Genomic DNA, 14811 nt, shown 5'->3' with positions numbered 1-14811 from the left:
GTTTGGCTTACTCATAACTGATCCAATCTCCTCAAATGTCTCCCTGTACTGTAGAGGCTAGAAAGCTAAAAACCACATTTCCCATTTTCCCTCATTGTTTTCATATGTGACTGATTCAGTAACCACAGATACACTCACTCACTCAAAACTTTACTTAGGAACAGAATTATGAAGGAAAAGGAGCAGAGAACAAATCATCTGTCTTGCTGGAGAGGACCAAAGACAGCATATCTGGAGCCAACAGCTTCTTGATTGTGGCACAGGCTTCTTCAGTGGCCCATTTCTGCAGAGAAGTTATCCAAGTTCTCCCTAAATGCTTGCTTAGAGTCTATACTTCTAGTGTATAAACCACCTATGCTCAATAACAATACCTTTATTCTTAAACTGAATAAAATAGCACTTTCAATCGTTACAGAATTATCAAGCAGTCACATCTCAACATCAAATAGTTTAAGAGACCTGCCTAGATCAATAGCTCTTCTAGTCTCCATTACCAGAGTCCCCACTCTGGTTCATTCTATGTTTTATAGCTCAGCTCCAATGTGGGCTTTATGCGTTTCTACTGTAAAGTTTTACGGTTGGTCCAGAATCAACACACTATTTCTTTTTTTTTTTTTTTTTTTTAATTTATTTCTAGGAGAGAGAGAGAGACAGCGTGAGCAGGAGAGGGTCAGAGAGAGAGGGCTGAAACAGGCTCCAGGCTCCGAGCCGGCAGTCAGCACAGAGCCCGACGCGGAGCTCGAACCCACGAACCGCGAGATCGTGACCTAAGCGAAAGTCGGACGCTCAACCGACTAAGCCACCCAGGCGCCCCTCAACACACTATTTCTAACCTATTTCCTACTAGAAGTCTAAGACAATTTATGCCGAAACTATTGGAACACAATCTTTTTGTGTAAAGATCTCCTGATACCAAATCAACAGGATAATTGCTTTAAGCAAGTTTCAAGCTAAACCCCACCTTTCACCCCTCTCAGCCCCCAACTAGCTCCTTGACCCTTCTACCCCAATGGAGCATACCAGGGCAGTGAAGATTTGTTTTCTAAAGTAATATCTTTCCCTTGACTGTTTCATGGCTTCCATTTTTACATAGAAGTCTGGCTGGGAATGAGAGTCATCAGGAAAAAAGAGCTGAGCTTTCCTGTTAATTTCTCTGCTCTTTCCCATTGTACTCTATTATCAGCCCTGCAGTGAAGATAACTGAATTCCTTTGCACCACCCATCCCTGGGTCTGACAGCAATGATGCAGGAGAATAAGGGAGCTGCCACAAAATGGCCTCACGCTCCCCACATCCCATCTCACTGTCTCCCACAGTGTGCCTCCATCTGTCTGTTTCCGTCCCTGTCGACCTCATTCTCTGACCCTCTCGATTTCTCTCTCTCCCACCCTTAAAAACAGTTGTATCACACAGATGATTCAAACATCTTGATTTTTCTCACTTGTCTAAATTTAAACTAAATCAAATGGTTTCGTGTGACTGTTTAAAACATCACAGATGTTAAGCAAATTACCAACATCAGCTTCTTTTCCTCCCTAAAAATTATGCTTCACCGTGTGCCAAAACCCAGCAGAGGGCATCCTTCCATTTCAGATGAATGAATTCTGCAGGGAAAAGGCTCTCTAATTCCAGCAGTGTATTCCATTTACAACTGTGCACTGGAATTTAAATAAAAGGGTTTTTGTAGTAAGAGGGAGTTTATTGTAGAAGCTGTTTTCTGGAGTGTTTACCTCCATTTTTAATTATAGATTTAGAAGTAATTCTCCTTTTATAAGAAGAAAAAGAAAGAGAAAAAAATCTGTCCCTGGTCTCTTTCCAGATTTGGGGCATTAGTTTCAGATTCTAAAAGCAGCTAGGTAGCATCTGTGTGATCTTTCCAGCTCTAGGCGACTGTATTAATAAAGTAATCACGGGAAAAAGTAACTGAAAAAGGATCTGCACCCCACCTCCCTTCTCTGTTGCACTCTCCTTCTGTCCATCAAGTGGAAAGAAAAATAGCATTACTGCCTGTTAGATTGTCCTAGAAGTAGGAAGAAGATCAGTATGGTCAAAAGCAGTGCATCAGGTAAGGCCAACCTTCCACTGGTATGAGGAGGTCATCACCCACTAAGTTTAATTGGGCAGTGTTACAGAAATCAAAATTCCACAATGGGAAACATCTTCTATTATCATCAGAATTTTTCCAAGGTTAAAAGGCAAACGACCACAACCCTTATCAGTGACTTTTTTCCCTGGTGGGGGTGAGTTTATCAGATCCTTTCATGGTGGAAGAATGTCATAGGGAGAGAAGAAAACAATACATGAGGACAACAGAGCATCACTCATACACTCATTCTACACACATTTCTGAGCACTTTGTGCCAAAACCATATTCTAGCTATTAAGACTGTATCAGCAGACAAAGATCAAAGATCCCTTTCCTTGAGGTGATGTGCCAAAAAGCTGGGGTCTGTGGAGTCGGGCAGACCTAACTTCAAGTCCTGGCCCTGTCACTTGACCAGCTTTGTGACTTGGAGAAAAATATTTAATGTTCTCTTTTATAAAATAATGATAAAGTTGTTACTAGTTATTAAAAGCATACTTTGTTCCAGGCATAGGAATTGAGCATTTCTATTTATTATATATGGTAAAATTCTAACAATTATTCTGTGAGAAAAGTTCTATTATGGTTCTCCTTTCACAAATGAGAAAACTGAGGCACAGAGTGATTTCTTTTTTTTTTTTCTTTTTTTTCACAGAGTGATTTCTAAATTGTCCAGAATCACATAGAAGTATCAGAGCAGGAATTTGAAACAAGGCTGTCTTCCTTCTCAACCAGTAGAGCAGAGGCGTTCTCTAAGGCTATCCAGGGGATTCAAGGAGATGAATGTGTAAAGCTGAGTGCAGTACAATATGATTATTACTATTATTATTAATTTATCACTCATCACTGCCATTGTTGTAGCTTTCTGGGACCTAAGGGTACATATTGAAATATAATAAAAGAGACTCAGTGTTTCAAATAAAAATTCCTCTGCTTCAGAATGTAGTCTGTGTCCAATTCAGGTTAAAAGTAGGATTGCAGAAGTCATACCCAGTGAATCATGGCTTCTCTGCATTTATCTTTTCATAAGATGACAGGCTGTCTCTAACAGTGATGGCTCTAGACAGGATATCAGAACAGTTTCCCCGTAACAAAACATGAGCATTTCCTGCTCTGGATTTGTGCTAACCTCCCTTGAAAGCTGAAGGTTAAGACCAGATACGAAACAAAGCCAAGATCCAAATATCCATCTGCCTTTTGACAGCAGCTCTTTGTTCTCTGATAAGTGATCTGGGGGAGTCAGTCCCACCCCATCAACCACTGATGTCCCTTGGCTCTTTGTTCTTTCCCTTTCTAAAGTGCACTCTCCAGAGCCCTTTTCTCAGGCTTCTTAATGATTGAGCGAGCTTGTGCTCATAGATCAATGGGGGTTAATTACGCTAACAGTATTATTCAAAGAGAAATGAAGCAGTCATGTTTCCTTGCTTCTCTGGGAGTTTTCTCTGCTTCCTGTAAGTCTAAATTTGTGTCTCACACTGTCAAATTACCAAAATCCAAAATAATTTTAAACAACAAGCAGATAAAATTCTGCCTTCAGGCCCCATTTCTTACTAATTTTGTTTTAGGACCACAATCTTGGTTTCATTAGGTAGGAAACTGAGTGTTCGATAATGGGGTATAAGAGAATTCACAAATGTGTATCTTATAAATACTCTATTTTTCTTGTGTGCATTAAAATATAGTTTTATCTCACATGTCAAGCTTCATAATGCAAAACTCAAGTCATCTGAACATTCTAAAAATGTATTCCTATTCAAAAAGGCAATTTAATGTTGACTTTATCTCACCATGCTTCTGTAGGGATGAACACTATTAGTAACACATCATTTGGGACAGAAGTAAGTGCTTCAATTCCTTTGGTTTGAACTTCAAAAAATAGCAAATGTCCCAGGAGTTATGTTTCAAGTTGCCTTGTCATATAGATTTCTAACAACACTGGTTGGGTTCAATAAAAAAGAAGATTTTCCTTAGCAGAGTACTTACCCCAAGGTAATGGCCATCGATAAATACGACCGGGAGGGAAGGAGCTTCAGAAACACGCCGGCATCTCTCATCGAGCTCTTTTCCATAGTCACCATTTAGAGCTATGTTTTTCTCTTCAAATTTTACCCGATGGTTTTGGAAGATCTTTCTAACCAGTTCACATCTTTCAAAGGTTGTCCGTACCACACGAAGGCAAGTGGTATAAATCACTACACGGTCAAATTCTAGGTCAGTTGATGGTTGCTGAAGGAAAAACATTGCAGTGTAAATATTTGCATGTACTTTCTTATATCTTATTATCTTAAGACAATCAACATTTTAATTAATTGTCTTATACATTAAAGGCATAAAGTAAAAGTTGAAGTGCCATATTTGTCAATTCTATGACATATTTTTATGATAGAAAATCTGTAATTAAAAGGGGATAACAATCAACATAATTTAAATGGCATAATTTAATTGACAGTGTTTTATCTGTTCTCAGTGGCAAACCAAATAATGGTGTATCTTAAACTGATGATGTCTCACATGGCATACCATGTGGTAAAATAAGAATGATCTTTCTTGTGTTTCATACACATTGTTCAATTACTATATCTGCCTCTTAAACCCAAAGTAAAAAATGTGACAGAACAGTCAAGGTTAGTATTTAACCATTTGAAAATCCTACATATCAGTTTACCAAACTTTATAGTCTTAGGGCCACAATTTCCTGGAAATAACAAGACATATATGATAGGATTGTTCTGAGGCTTAAGTAGCACAGCAAATGTGCATGCAATCTGAGTGACAGAGCTCCAGTGCATACTGAAAAAGCTCTGCAACACGTGACTCAGAGGGAGTGCATAGAAGCCAACACCATAGTGGGCAGTAGGTCAGAGCCAGGCATGGGAAGGGACAAAGGAAACAGGTACACTTCAACAGAGCCAAGCAACTCTTAAAACCAAGATGATTCCCTACATGTGAATCTTGTTTCCTATATTTCCTGCTACATCTGCAATCAGGGACTTCATTCCTGGGAAAACCTGTCCAGAACTGCTAGGGCCACACCACATAGTCCCTGACAACATTAGGAAAGATCCTCTTCTTCCCTGTCACAGTTTTCCTTGAAGGAGACTAAATGAAATACAACTATACCATGAGACCAAGGGATATGTGAATTTTCTTGAGGCTACAGTTGTTGGTACACAAGCACGCTACTTATAAAGCCCTGTTAAGGCAACTCTTTGGAAACCAGTCCAGATACCTAAATACTAGAATTGGAAGGTAGGATACTAAGCTCCATCACTTTGTATTCAAAGAAATTAGAATATCCATCAGATGTGAAGGTATAGATAATCCTCAAAAGGTCTGAAGTCATTAAGATGGCAATGCAATGATCTCCACCTCACCAAGAAAGAGGCCATTTTTTTCCTGATGATAAAATATATTAAAGATGAAAGAATCACTGCCTTCCTCAATAGAGTTAGGGGCTAAGCTGAAAACCCAGAGACTTGGAGGGACCAAACAGGTATAAGAAATGCTGGGCCAGACCAGAAGTAAAAGAGACCAGAAGTAGAAGAGTTAGTGACAGGTAGAAAGTCATCTGAAAGAGAAAAATGTCACTTGGCTTTAGGCAAGCTTCAGGCTGTCAGGCATGTTACTCATTGTTGTCAGACATAATTGTTTGTTTGTTTGAGAGAGCATGAGCAGGGGAGGGGCAGAGAGAGAGGGAGAAACAAACAAACATGTCTGACAACAATGAGTAACATGCCTGACAGCCTGAAGCTTGCCTAAAGCCAAGTGACATTTTTCTCTTTCAGATGACTTTCTACCTGTCACTAACTCTTCTACTTCTGGTCTCTTTTACTTCTGGTCTGGCCCAGCATTTCTTATACCTATTTGGTCCCTCCAAGTCTCTGGGTTTTCAGCTTAGCCCCTAAGATTAAGAAGTATTGACCTTCAAAAGGAGTAACCAAATGCCCAAGAACCTATGAGTCATCCTCATGTTCATGGTTATGGACAAGTAGGGAATCAAGAAACACTACAAATACTGCAGCTCTTGGAGTGCACTCAGGTTCTCTTTTCTCTGATGACATTACGTGCATTAAGTATGCATTGTTCCTCTGGCTGCAAAGGCTGCTAGAACCGCATTTGGTTGCACCAAAATGTTCCCCTTTTTCCAGTAGCTACACTTATTCTTGAAATATTTGATAAGATACACATTTCCCCCATGAATAGAGGTGGAAGAGTTTAAGATTGGACCATTCTGCTGCCATGTTAACCAACTCATGTAGGATTCTCTTTGCTAGGTACCACTTTTATGTGTGCCTCTAAGAAACATGCATTTAAAAAGTAGTAATAAGGGGCGTCTGGGTGGCTTAGTCGGTTAAGCGTCCGACTTTCGCTTAGGTCATGATCTCGCGGTTCGTGGGTTCAAGCCCCAAGTCGGGCTCTGTGCTGACTGCCAGCTCAGAGACTGGAGCCTGTTTCAGAGTCTGTGACTCCCTCTCCCTCTGACCCTCCCCTGCTCATGCTGTCTCTCTCTCTCTCTCCTAGAAATAAATAAAACATTTTTAAAAAAATAAAAAATAAAAAGTAGTAATAAGATGGACCTTATTAGTGACCATGTTGGATGGGGTTTAATGTAAAGGGAAGCAAAGATATCCCTTTACCTCCTGTTGAGGATGAGCTTCACCTGCAATAAACAGACGTCCAAATGTGTTGGGTATTAGAATACATTGGGGAGTTTTAAAAAATCCCTAAAGCCCAGGGCAAGTATATAACAAATCAGAATTACTAGGGGTGAAATCTCAGAACTGTGATTTTTTTAGAGCTTTCAAGGTGATTCCAATGTGCAACCATATTCTAGAGCTAGTTAGATGCCAGCTGGAAATGCAGAATAACAGGCTTCATCCTAGATCTCCTGAATCAGAATCTGCATTTTAACAAGTTCTCTGGGGAATTTGGATTCACATTACATTTTAAGGAGTCCTAGCGCAATCACATTGACAGCTAGCTTGACCTGACAGAGAAACTGAGTTTGTTCCTTTAAAATAACTTTTAGTCATTCATTCAGTTACTAGAATAATTTATTTGCCAAGCATGGTGCTAAGGTACTCAATACATAAGGGTAAGCAAACAATATTGTTCCCTAACAACCTGAAGCTCATAGTTTTTTTATTTTTTTATTTTTTTTAATGTTTTATTTATTTCTAGGAGAGAGAGAGAGAGAGAGAGACAGCGTGAGCAGGGGAGGGTCAGAGAGAGAGGGAGTCACAGACTGAAACAGGCTCCAGGCTCTGAGCTGGCAGTCAGCACAGAGCCCGACGCGGGGCTCGAACCCACTAACCGCGAGATCATGACCTAAGCGAAAGTCGGACGCTTAACCGACTAAGCCACCCATGCGCCCCGCTCATAGTTTTTTTAAAAAGGCTACACAAATAAATACAGAGTCACAAACTGTTAAGTGCTGGAAAGGAAATGCACAAGCTGTTATGAGAGGCTATTGAAGGTAAGCCTCTGCTTGTTTCAGAGTTGGAGGAAGTGTTTCTGATATTTGAGCTCTGCTTTGAAGGACAAGGAGTTAGAGAAATTAAGTAAGAGAGCATGGAGTAATTACAGGCAAGGGCAAAGATCTTGAAATGGGAGGAAGACGGCATGTTTGAGACTCTGAAATAAGGTCTTTTGGGGCCCCTGGATGGCTCGGTCAGCTAGGTTGGTTAGGCATTTGACTTCTGCTCAGGTCATAATCTCACGGTTCTTGAATTTGATCCCCAAGTCAGGCTCTGTGCTGACAGCTCTGAGCCTGGAGCCTGCTTCGGATTCGGCATCTCCCTCTCTCTGCCCCTCCCTCGCTCGTGCTCTGTTTCTCTCTCTCTCTCTCTAAAATAAATAAACATTAAAAAAAATTTTTTTAAGAAAATCTTTTGCTAACACACAAAGAAAGAGAACTACTGTAGTACTAATGATTCTGGACAGGTATGCAGGATCGATACCATGCTGTACCTTTATAACCACTTTAAAGATCTATGAGCTTTCACCTCAGAGCAATGGGAAATTCCTCAAGGTTTTTAAGGAAGAAGGGAGGAATTAACATTTAAAAAAAAAAGTAAGTGCAGCAGGGCCAGTGCATATAGTTGCACAGATGTGTACAGCACGGTCTAAGTGAATGACTCCTTCACGACTACAGCCCACAACTTGAGCGATCTTATTCAGGCTTTCCCCAACTCCCTGGGTTTGAGAACTGAGATTGAATACGGGATAAAATCAGGGTAGGAAATTGGGTTATCTTTTAGAATAAGCTATTCAGTAAAGTGTTCTAAAAAAGATCTTATTGAACAATTTTTTGTTATTTGGAAGCAGATCCTCCTAGAGGTAGAAAAGTAGGTTGAATGATTTCTCAAAATCTTTTCCAGTTTTATAATATGAATTTAAATGACACTGTCTTTGGCAAAAAAAAAAAAATCCTCTTCTACATTTGTTTCATTTTCTGTCCCTCAACAGATTTGTCAAAGCATCTGGCCAGAAATCTAAAATTAGCCACTCAATGGTTAGCGGTCCTTCTTCTCGCTTCCTAGAGTTACCATGGAAATAGCGTAATGAAGGATGGGTGCATTTGAGACAGTGCTGAGAAGCCATTGGGATTTGCAGTCTGCTTGTTTTGAGAGAGCCGACCTAGATATTAATAAAGGCAGGCCACTTCTTCCCTTCCATTGATTAAACAGATGAATCTTAGGAGTGGCCTGAAGCCTCACAAGAGCCTGCAGCAAATGCAGATATGTTGGCAAGGGATGGAAATTGTTGTGAACTAGACAAAGAGGTTACCCAATAGACAGTTTGTGTCCTCAACCTATACCTGTCCTGCAATAGCCACCGTGAAATGATAGTATTTCAGTCACTTCATCATCTTGGAGCAATTCCAGAGCTCCCATGCCCACTGGAGCCCCCACACCCATAGGAACTGCCACTGGAATTCAGGCCAAGAATTAGTCCCTACCGCTCCCTGACAGAGGATCCTTGGAGCAGACCCAGCTCCTCAGGCTGGAGCAAATCCAATGGCATATTTCCACTTGACCCTTTGCCTGTCTAGCCTGGCAAGGGTTTGAAAAGGCCTCCTGAAACAGGGGTCCCCAGACACCTCCAGGAATTCCACTCTTAAACAAAAGTGAAAAACAAAACCTAAAGTACCATTTTAAAACATCAATGGTAGATAGAATGCTAGAACTTTATATTCATTTAGTCCTTACAATCTCTTACATGTTGCTACTGTTTTATTTGTAGACTGAGAAATCTAGGCTCAGAGGGTATAAGTGTCCTAAGCAGGGTGACAGAATTAAAATTCAGCAATTTAGAAAACTGGAACCTAGATGCACACCTTTCCAAAATCCACATGTTTCCACTGAGCCAAGATGAACCACTGAATCACCCCCTTGTCTTATTACTGTCTCCCCAGGATAAAATTGTTGCCCAAACACAGATGGCTATAGACCTAATTCATCACCCATGAGATAATGTTTGTGATTTAAAGGGATTTGCCTCTTTCCTAAATTATGCTCCCACATGTAACAGGAAGTAACATCTCAAGAGCAGCATTTTAAACTTTCTTTTTTCAGTCTAAAGATATTCCTTTGAGATAGGGAAAGTGTAGAGATCTTTTCTCCACTACCGGAGAACAAAGAGGTGAAATGATTAGTTTAGAGCCATTCAGCATGTCAGAAGATAAACTGAGGCTAGAGCCAGACAGACTTCTTGATTATCAGGCAATGGGCAAACCTGGCTCTAGGAACCACCATTTTAATTTTTTTTTTTTTAAAGTAGGCTTCATGCCCAGCATGGAGCACAATGCAGGGCTTGAACTCGCAACCCAGAGATCACGACCTGAGCTGAGATCAAGAGTCAGATGTTTAACCAGCTGAGCCATCCAGGTGCTCCTGGAACTACCATTTTACTGAGCAGGGGAGGATCAGAGAGAGAGGGAGACACAGAATCTGAAACAGGCTTCAGGCTCTGAGCCAGCTGTCAGCACAGAGCCCAACGTGAGCCTCAAACCCACAAACTGTGAGATCATGAGCTGAGCTGAAGTCTGACGCTTGACCAACTAAGGCACCCAGGTGCCCCACGGAACTGCCATTTTAAAGGTGCATGCCACTGCTAGGAATTTACCCAAGGGATACAGAAATGCTGAGGCATAGGAGCACATGGACCCCAATGTTCATAGCAGCACTCACAACAATAGCCAAAACATGGAAAGAGCCTAAGTGTCCATCAACGGACGAATGGATCAAGAAGATGTGGTTTATCTATACCATGGAATACTCCATGGCAATGAGAAACAATGGAATCTGGCCATGTGTAGCAACATGGATGGACCTTGAGGGTGTTATGCTGAGTGAAATAAGTCAGGCAGAGAAGGACAAATATCACATGTTTGCATGTATAGGAGGATTAGGAGGAACTTAACTGAGGACCATGGGGGAGAAGAAGGGGGGAAATGGTGGGGGAAAGGGAGAGAGGCAAACCATGAGAGACTTTGAATGCTGAGAAACAAACTGAGGACTGATGGATGTGGGGGGGAGGAGGGAGATGGGCATGGAGGAGGGCACTTGTGGGGATGAGCACTGGGTGTTATATGGAAACCAATTTGACAATAAACTATTTGTAAAATAAAATAAAATAAAATAAAAGGATATATGGATAGCACATGAAAAAAAAAATAAAGGTGCATGCCTGTGGTAGCCGGCCTGTGGGCCTTTGTAAAGGATGAGAATTTTATATTTTTTTCTTTTTCTCTCTCTGTCTCTGTTTCTCTCTCTCGTTCCCTCTCTATCCTATTCTGTAAATCCCTGTAGCTATAAGCATGTTCTGGAATGCACTCCCAGGGAACTTCTCTGTTGTCCCTTTATAAGACAAGATTATAAAAATAATTATCATAAGTATTAGTTACTGTATGACTCCTGTGCATATATATGTAGTTCTTGGGACTTTACATGTAGAAATTTTATTTATCAAGACATAGGATTATAATGCAAATTTTACAAATAAGGAAACTAAAGCTTAGAATAAACTTAAGGTGCCCAAATACCTCAGGAAAAAGGAACAGAACCAAAATTTTAACTTGGCTCTGTCTCCTAAGTCCTTGTTTTTGCCATAAGAAGATACTATATAACCCTCTTAAATACAGCCAACCAATGGGCCATACTGTTCTAGAACTAAGTGGTGAAATATACCATGGAAGAACTGTTACAGGGACAGTCCTAAAATTCCTCTTGCTCATCCCTCCACATCATTCTACTATCTCTGGCAAGATATCATTGTCTTACCCAGGCCTTCCACCATCATCATATGAAAAACGGGCCGTCCATCTTCATACCCAATTCTTTACTTTAGAGTACCTAGTACTGCTAGATATTACATTGTGTTTGGTTATTGATTTCTTGTCTATTCCCCCCAAATAATATATTACCCCAATAAATCAGGAACTAAGTTTTGTTTACTAGAGCTAAGAACCCAAAATATGACCTGGTACATCATAGATGCTCAATAAATACTTCCTGGCCTCTTTCCCATATATTTACTTAGAACTTGGTTTGAATTTGTCACTGAAAAGCTGGACATTCTTGTACTAGTTATTTAATCTCTTCAAATTTCAGTTTTTCTTATCTATAAAATAGGAACCCTAATGCCTCCTTCATAAGGATGTTTTGGGATTCAATGATTTAATGAATAGAAAAACCCTTGGCATGAAGCCTGATGCATAATAAACACTCAATAAATGGTACCTTTTGATTATTAGTATTATCATTATTATAAAATGTAATTGACACACACCAGCAACAGCACTATCGCCCCCATCATTGTAACCAGCTGTGTGAATCAGACTAACTACATCTTGGACAAATCCACCATGATAACCACTCAGAGCCCTGAAGCCTTCTTGAACACAGCACCTCCCTCCACATTGTTTCTTTGTATTTAACCACACACTTAATAACCCTTAAGTACACCCTTGAGGCATAGTGTTCTTGACCTGCCCTGGAGCTATGACTGTGACCCACAACTATTCTCAAACATTTCCCCCCACTTGTTTCCTCATCAGTACTCCCAGCCTCTAGGCTACAAAAGCAGGTCTTACAGGAAGTGGGGTTGTGGACATCTCCTCATCTTGGGCAGAAGCCCATGACTGCAGTCCATAAACCCCCTTAATAAGCCATTTCTTATCAAGTTGGACTTATCACTCTTTTTCTTCAGTCTCACAGCTCCTTCAGCATTTGGAGGTCAGTTTGCACACACGTCCCTTTCATGGAATACCAAGTCCAAATTCACATATGTCATCAACCTCATGACCTTGAATGGCAGAGTTAACCTCATGATTTCACAATGATCAAAAAATAAATCTTTTTAATGAGTTACATTACTATTTACATCAATTCTAAGAGTGAAAACAACAAAGTGGAGCATATATATCAGATGCCATAAAAATCTTTCCTTTTCTAATTCTGGGGACCCCCTTGGTGATGTGAAAGAAATGCATGAGCACAATCTTTGCATGCAAGGATTTGTGAATAGTGTGTTTTCTGTTTTTGTAATGCTCTAAGATCATATAAGTAAATGAATTTCAGTTATTACCTTAGGAATTATCTATTTGTCCAAATCAATTATTGAGTTACCCTAGACATTAATTGAAAAGTCAATGAACCTAATGAGTCCTTCATACCAAATAAACAAACAAAAAATATTTTCCAGAAAGTTAAGCTGAAACAATGATTTTATAGCACATCCAAGTTAATGAAAATGAAGGTGTTCCACTCCCCCACCATAGATACGTTAGGAAAATGTCATAATTCTGCCAACTTTGCACTAATCAAACACAAGGAGGTTTCACTTGAAAATCTAGATTTTTGTCTGTTCTTCAAAAAACAGAATCTGGCAACATTAGTTTTGTTGCATTCTTTTGCAAAAACAATAACTGAAGCTTGGTGGCAGCTACCCTCTTTAGTAGCATATGTCTCTTGATACCACAAGTAATACCATTCCCTTAGATCTAGACAATTTCTTGCATTAACATTGCCTGCATTACTCCTTTCAATCAGAGCTTGTGATGTTGCATCTAGTATAGTGAGTCTGTACACTCACCTTATATGGGAGGAAACTGAAGCACAGTTTTTTTTACTTGAACCAACTTTCTTGGGGAAGCAACATGTAGTGGGGGAAAAAACATCTTGAGCCAATGCTTTGGCACTAGTAGCTGTATGGACTTGGGGAAATCAATTTACATTTCTGGACCTAGGATTTCTCTTCTCTAATATGAGAATAGCTATAATCCAGCTGACAAAGGAGTTGTAGAATCACGTGTAAAATGCACCTGGAGAGACACTGTAAATTACAACGCTTTATAAACACTCCAGCTGGCATCACTCACCAGTCATGCAGCCAAGAGAAAAGGAACAAGCCTCTAATGGAGACCACCTTACTACCAAACCAAATATCTCCTCCCTTATGAATATTTTGGTTTCCATAGACATCATCACAAATATTATTTATTGGCTTTTGTTATTCTGATCATCTCTGAAGATAAAACTGACATCAAAGTGAGTGACAAAATCAAATTCAGGAACATCCAATCCCAAAATGATGTGCTTTACAACAGTGAAAAGCCAGGCAGCAAATGAATTAGGAACATCCTGCAACTGGAGACAGTGAAAAAACATACTTTCCCATTCATCCTATGAAAAATTCACATTGCAAAACCAGAATGGGTGAAAATGTTGAACAATAACATCAGAATAATAAGTGGTTAGACAGTCCTGCCTTGACCATTTTCCTAATGTCTTTCATCTTTTTACTGTACAAAAACCTCGCACTCTTTCTTAAAGATACAGGTGCCCTTTGTCTTCTGTTCTCCCAAATATATACATATTATAAATAAAAATCAAACAATGAAATATTAAAATATTCTTCAATTTTCTACATCAAAGAAAAAGGCTGAATAATCAGCTAAATGAGATCAACCCCTTTTAATAGGTTGGGATGTGGTAAGAATCTCCTTTAAAGGTCATAATATTGGCATCTCATCTCAGCTTCATGGTTTCATACATATCAGTGTGATGAAGAGCAGTGATCTTAGTCACTGTGGAATTCCCAGAATAGACTGAGAACCAAGAGCAACAAAGGCAGTAAAAACTCAGAAGTTGAGACAATTGGACCAAACCTCAGGCAAATTCTCATTCCTGTCTCCTCCCAGGGTATCCATGTTTAACTCTTATGTCCCTCTGACTATTCAGATTGTCATGATTACCCTTGCCTAAATATGCTCTTCTCCAGATTCCAAACATTGCACACAGGAGAAGAAACTATAGAAAGCTTGGAAGCTGCCATTTGAAGCTGATTTATGCATCTTATAAGCATTGAGTCCTTCAGTTCTATAAGGAACAGAGGCACTATCATTATGCTAACTTTTCAGAGGAGGAAACTGAGGCACAGAGAAGTATGGGACAAGTCTAAAGCCAGACAGGTAGCAAATGATGGAGCTAGTACTTGATGTGAGTAAATCATAGAACTCAAATCTTTATATGGTGCTATTGGCCATGTATTGACTCTGCTTGAATGTATCTATACCCTTATTTCATCTGGTAGAGAACAAGATATTAAAGGGACAGATACAGGATTCACGAATCTTAAAGTTTCATAGATAGATAGATAGATAGATAGATAGATAGATTTTAGATACATAGTATATTATATTAGTTTGGGCTCCTGTACCAAATT

The 14811-nt window shown here is 39.8% G+C and overlaps 1 protein-coding gene across 1 annotated transcript in view; it reads right to left on the bottom strand.

Moving 5' to 3' along the window:
- Window positions 1-14811, bottom strand: part of GRXCR1 (glutaredoxin and cysteine rich domain containing 1) — a 124561-nt gene that overhangs the window by 49039 nt on the left and 60711 nt on the right. Inside the window, exon 2 of the mRNA XM_039227047.1 lies at window positions 4066-4308. Within this exon, the coding sequence (XP_039082978.1) occupies window positions 4066-4308 (243 nt within the window). The remainder of the gene's footprint in view (window positions 1-4065; window positions 4309-14811) is intronic.

This window comes from Hyaena hyaena, unplaced genomic scaffold, assembly GCF_003009895.1.
Source record: "Hyaena hyaena isolate Hyena2069 unplaced genomic scaffold, ASM300989v1 scaffold_24, whole genome shotgun sequence".
NCBI classification, from domain to species: domain Eukaryota; kingdom Metazoa; phylum Chordata; class Mammalia; order Carnivora; family Hyaenidae; genus Hyaena; species Hyaena hyaena.
This window is presented reverse-complemented; position numbering and strand designations above follow the sequence as displayed.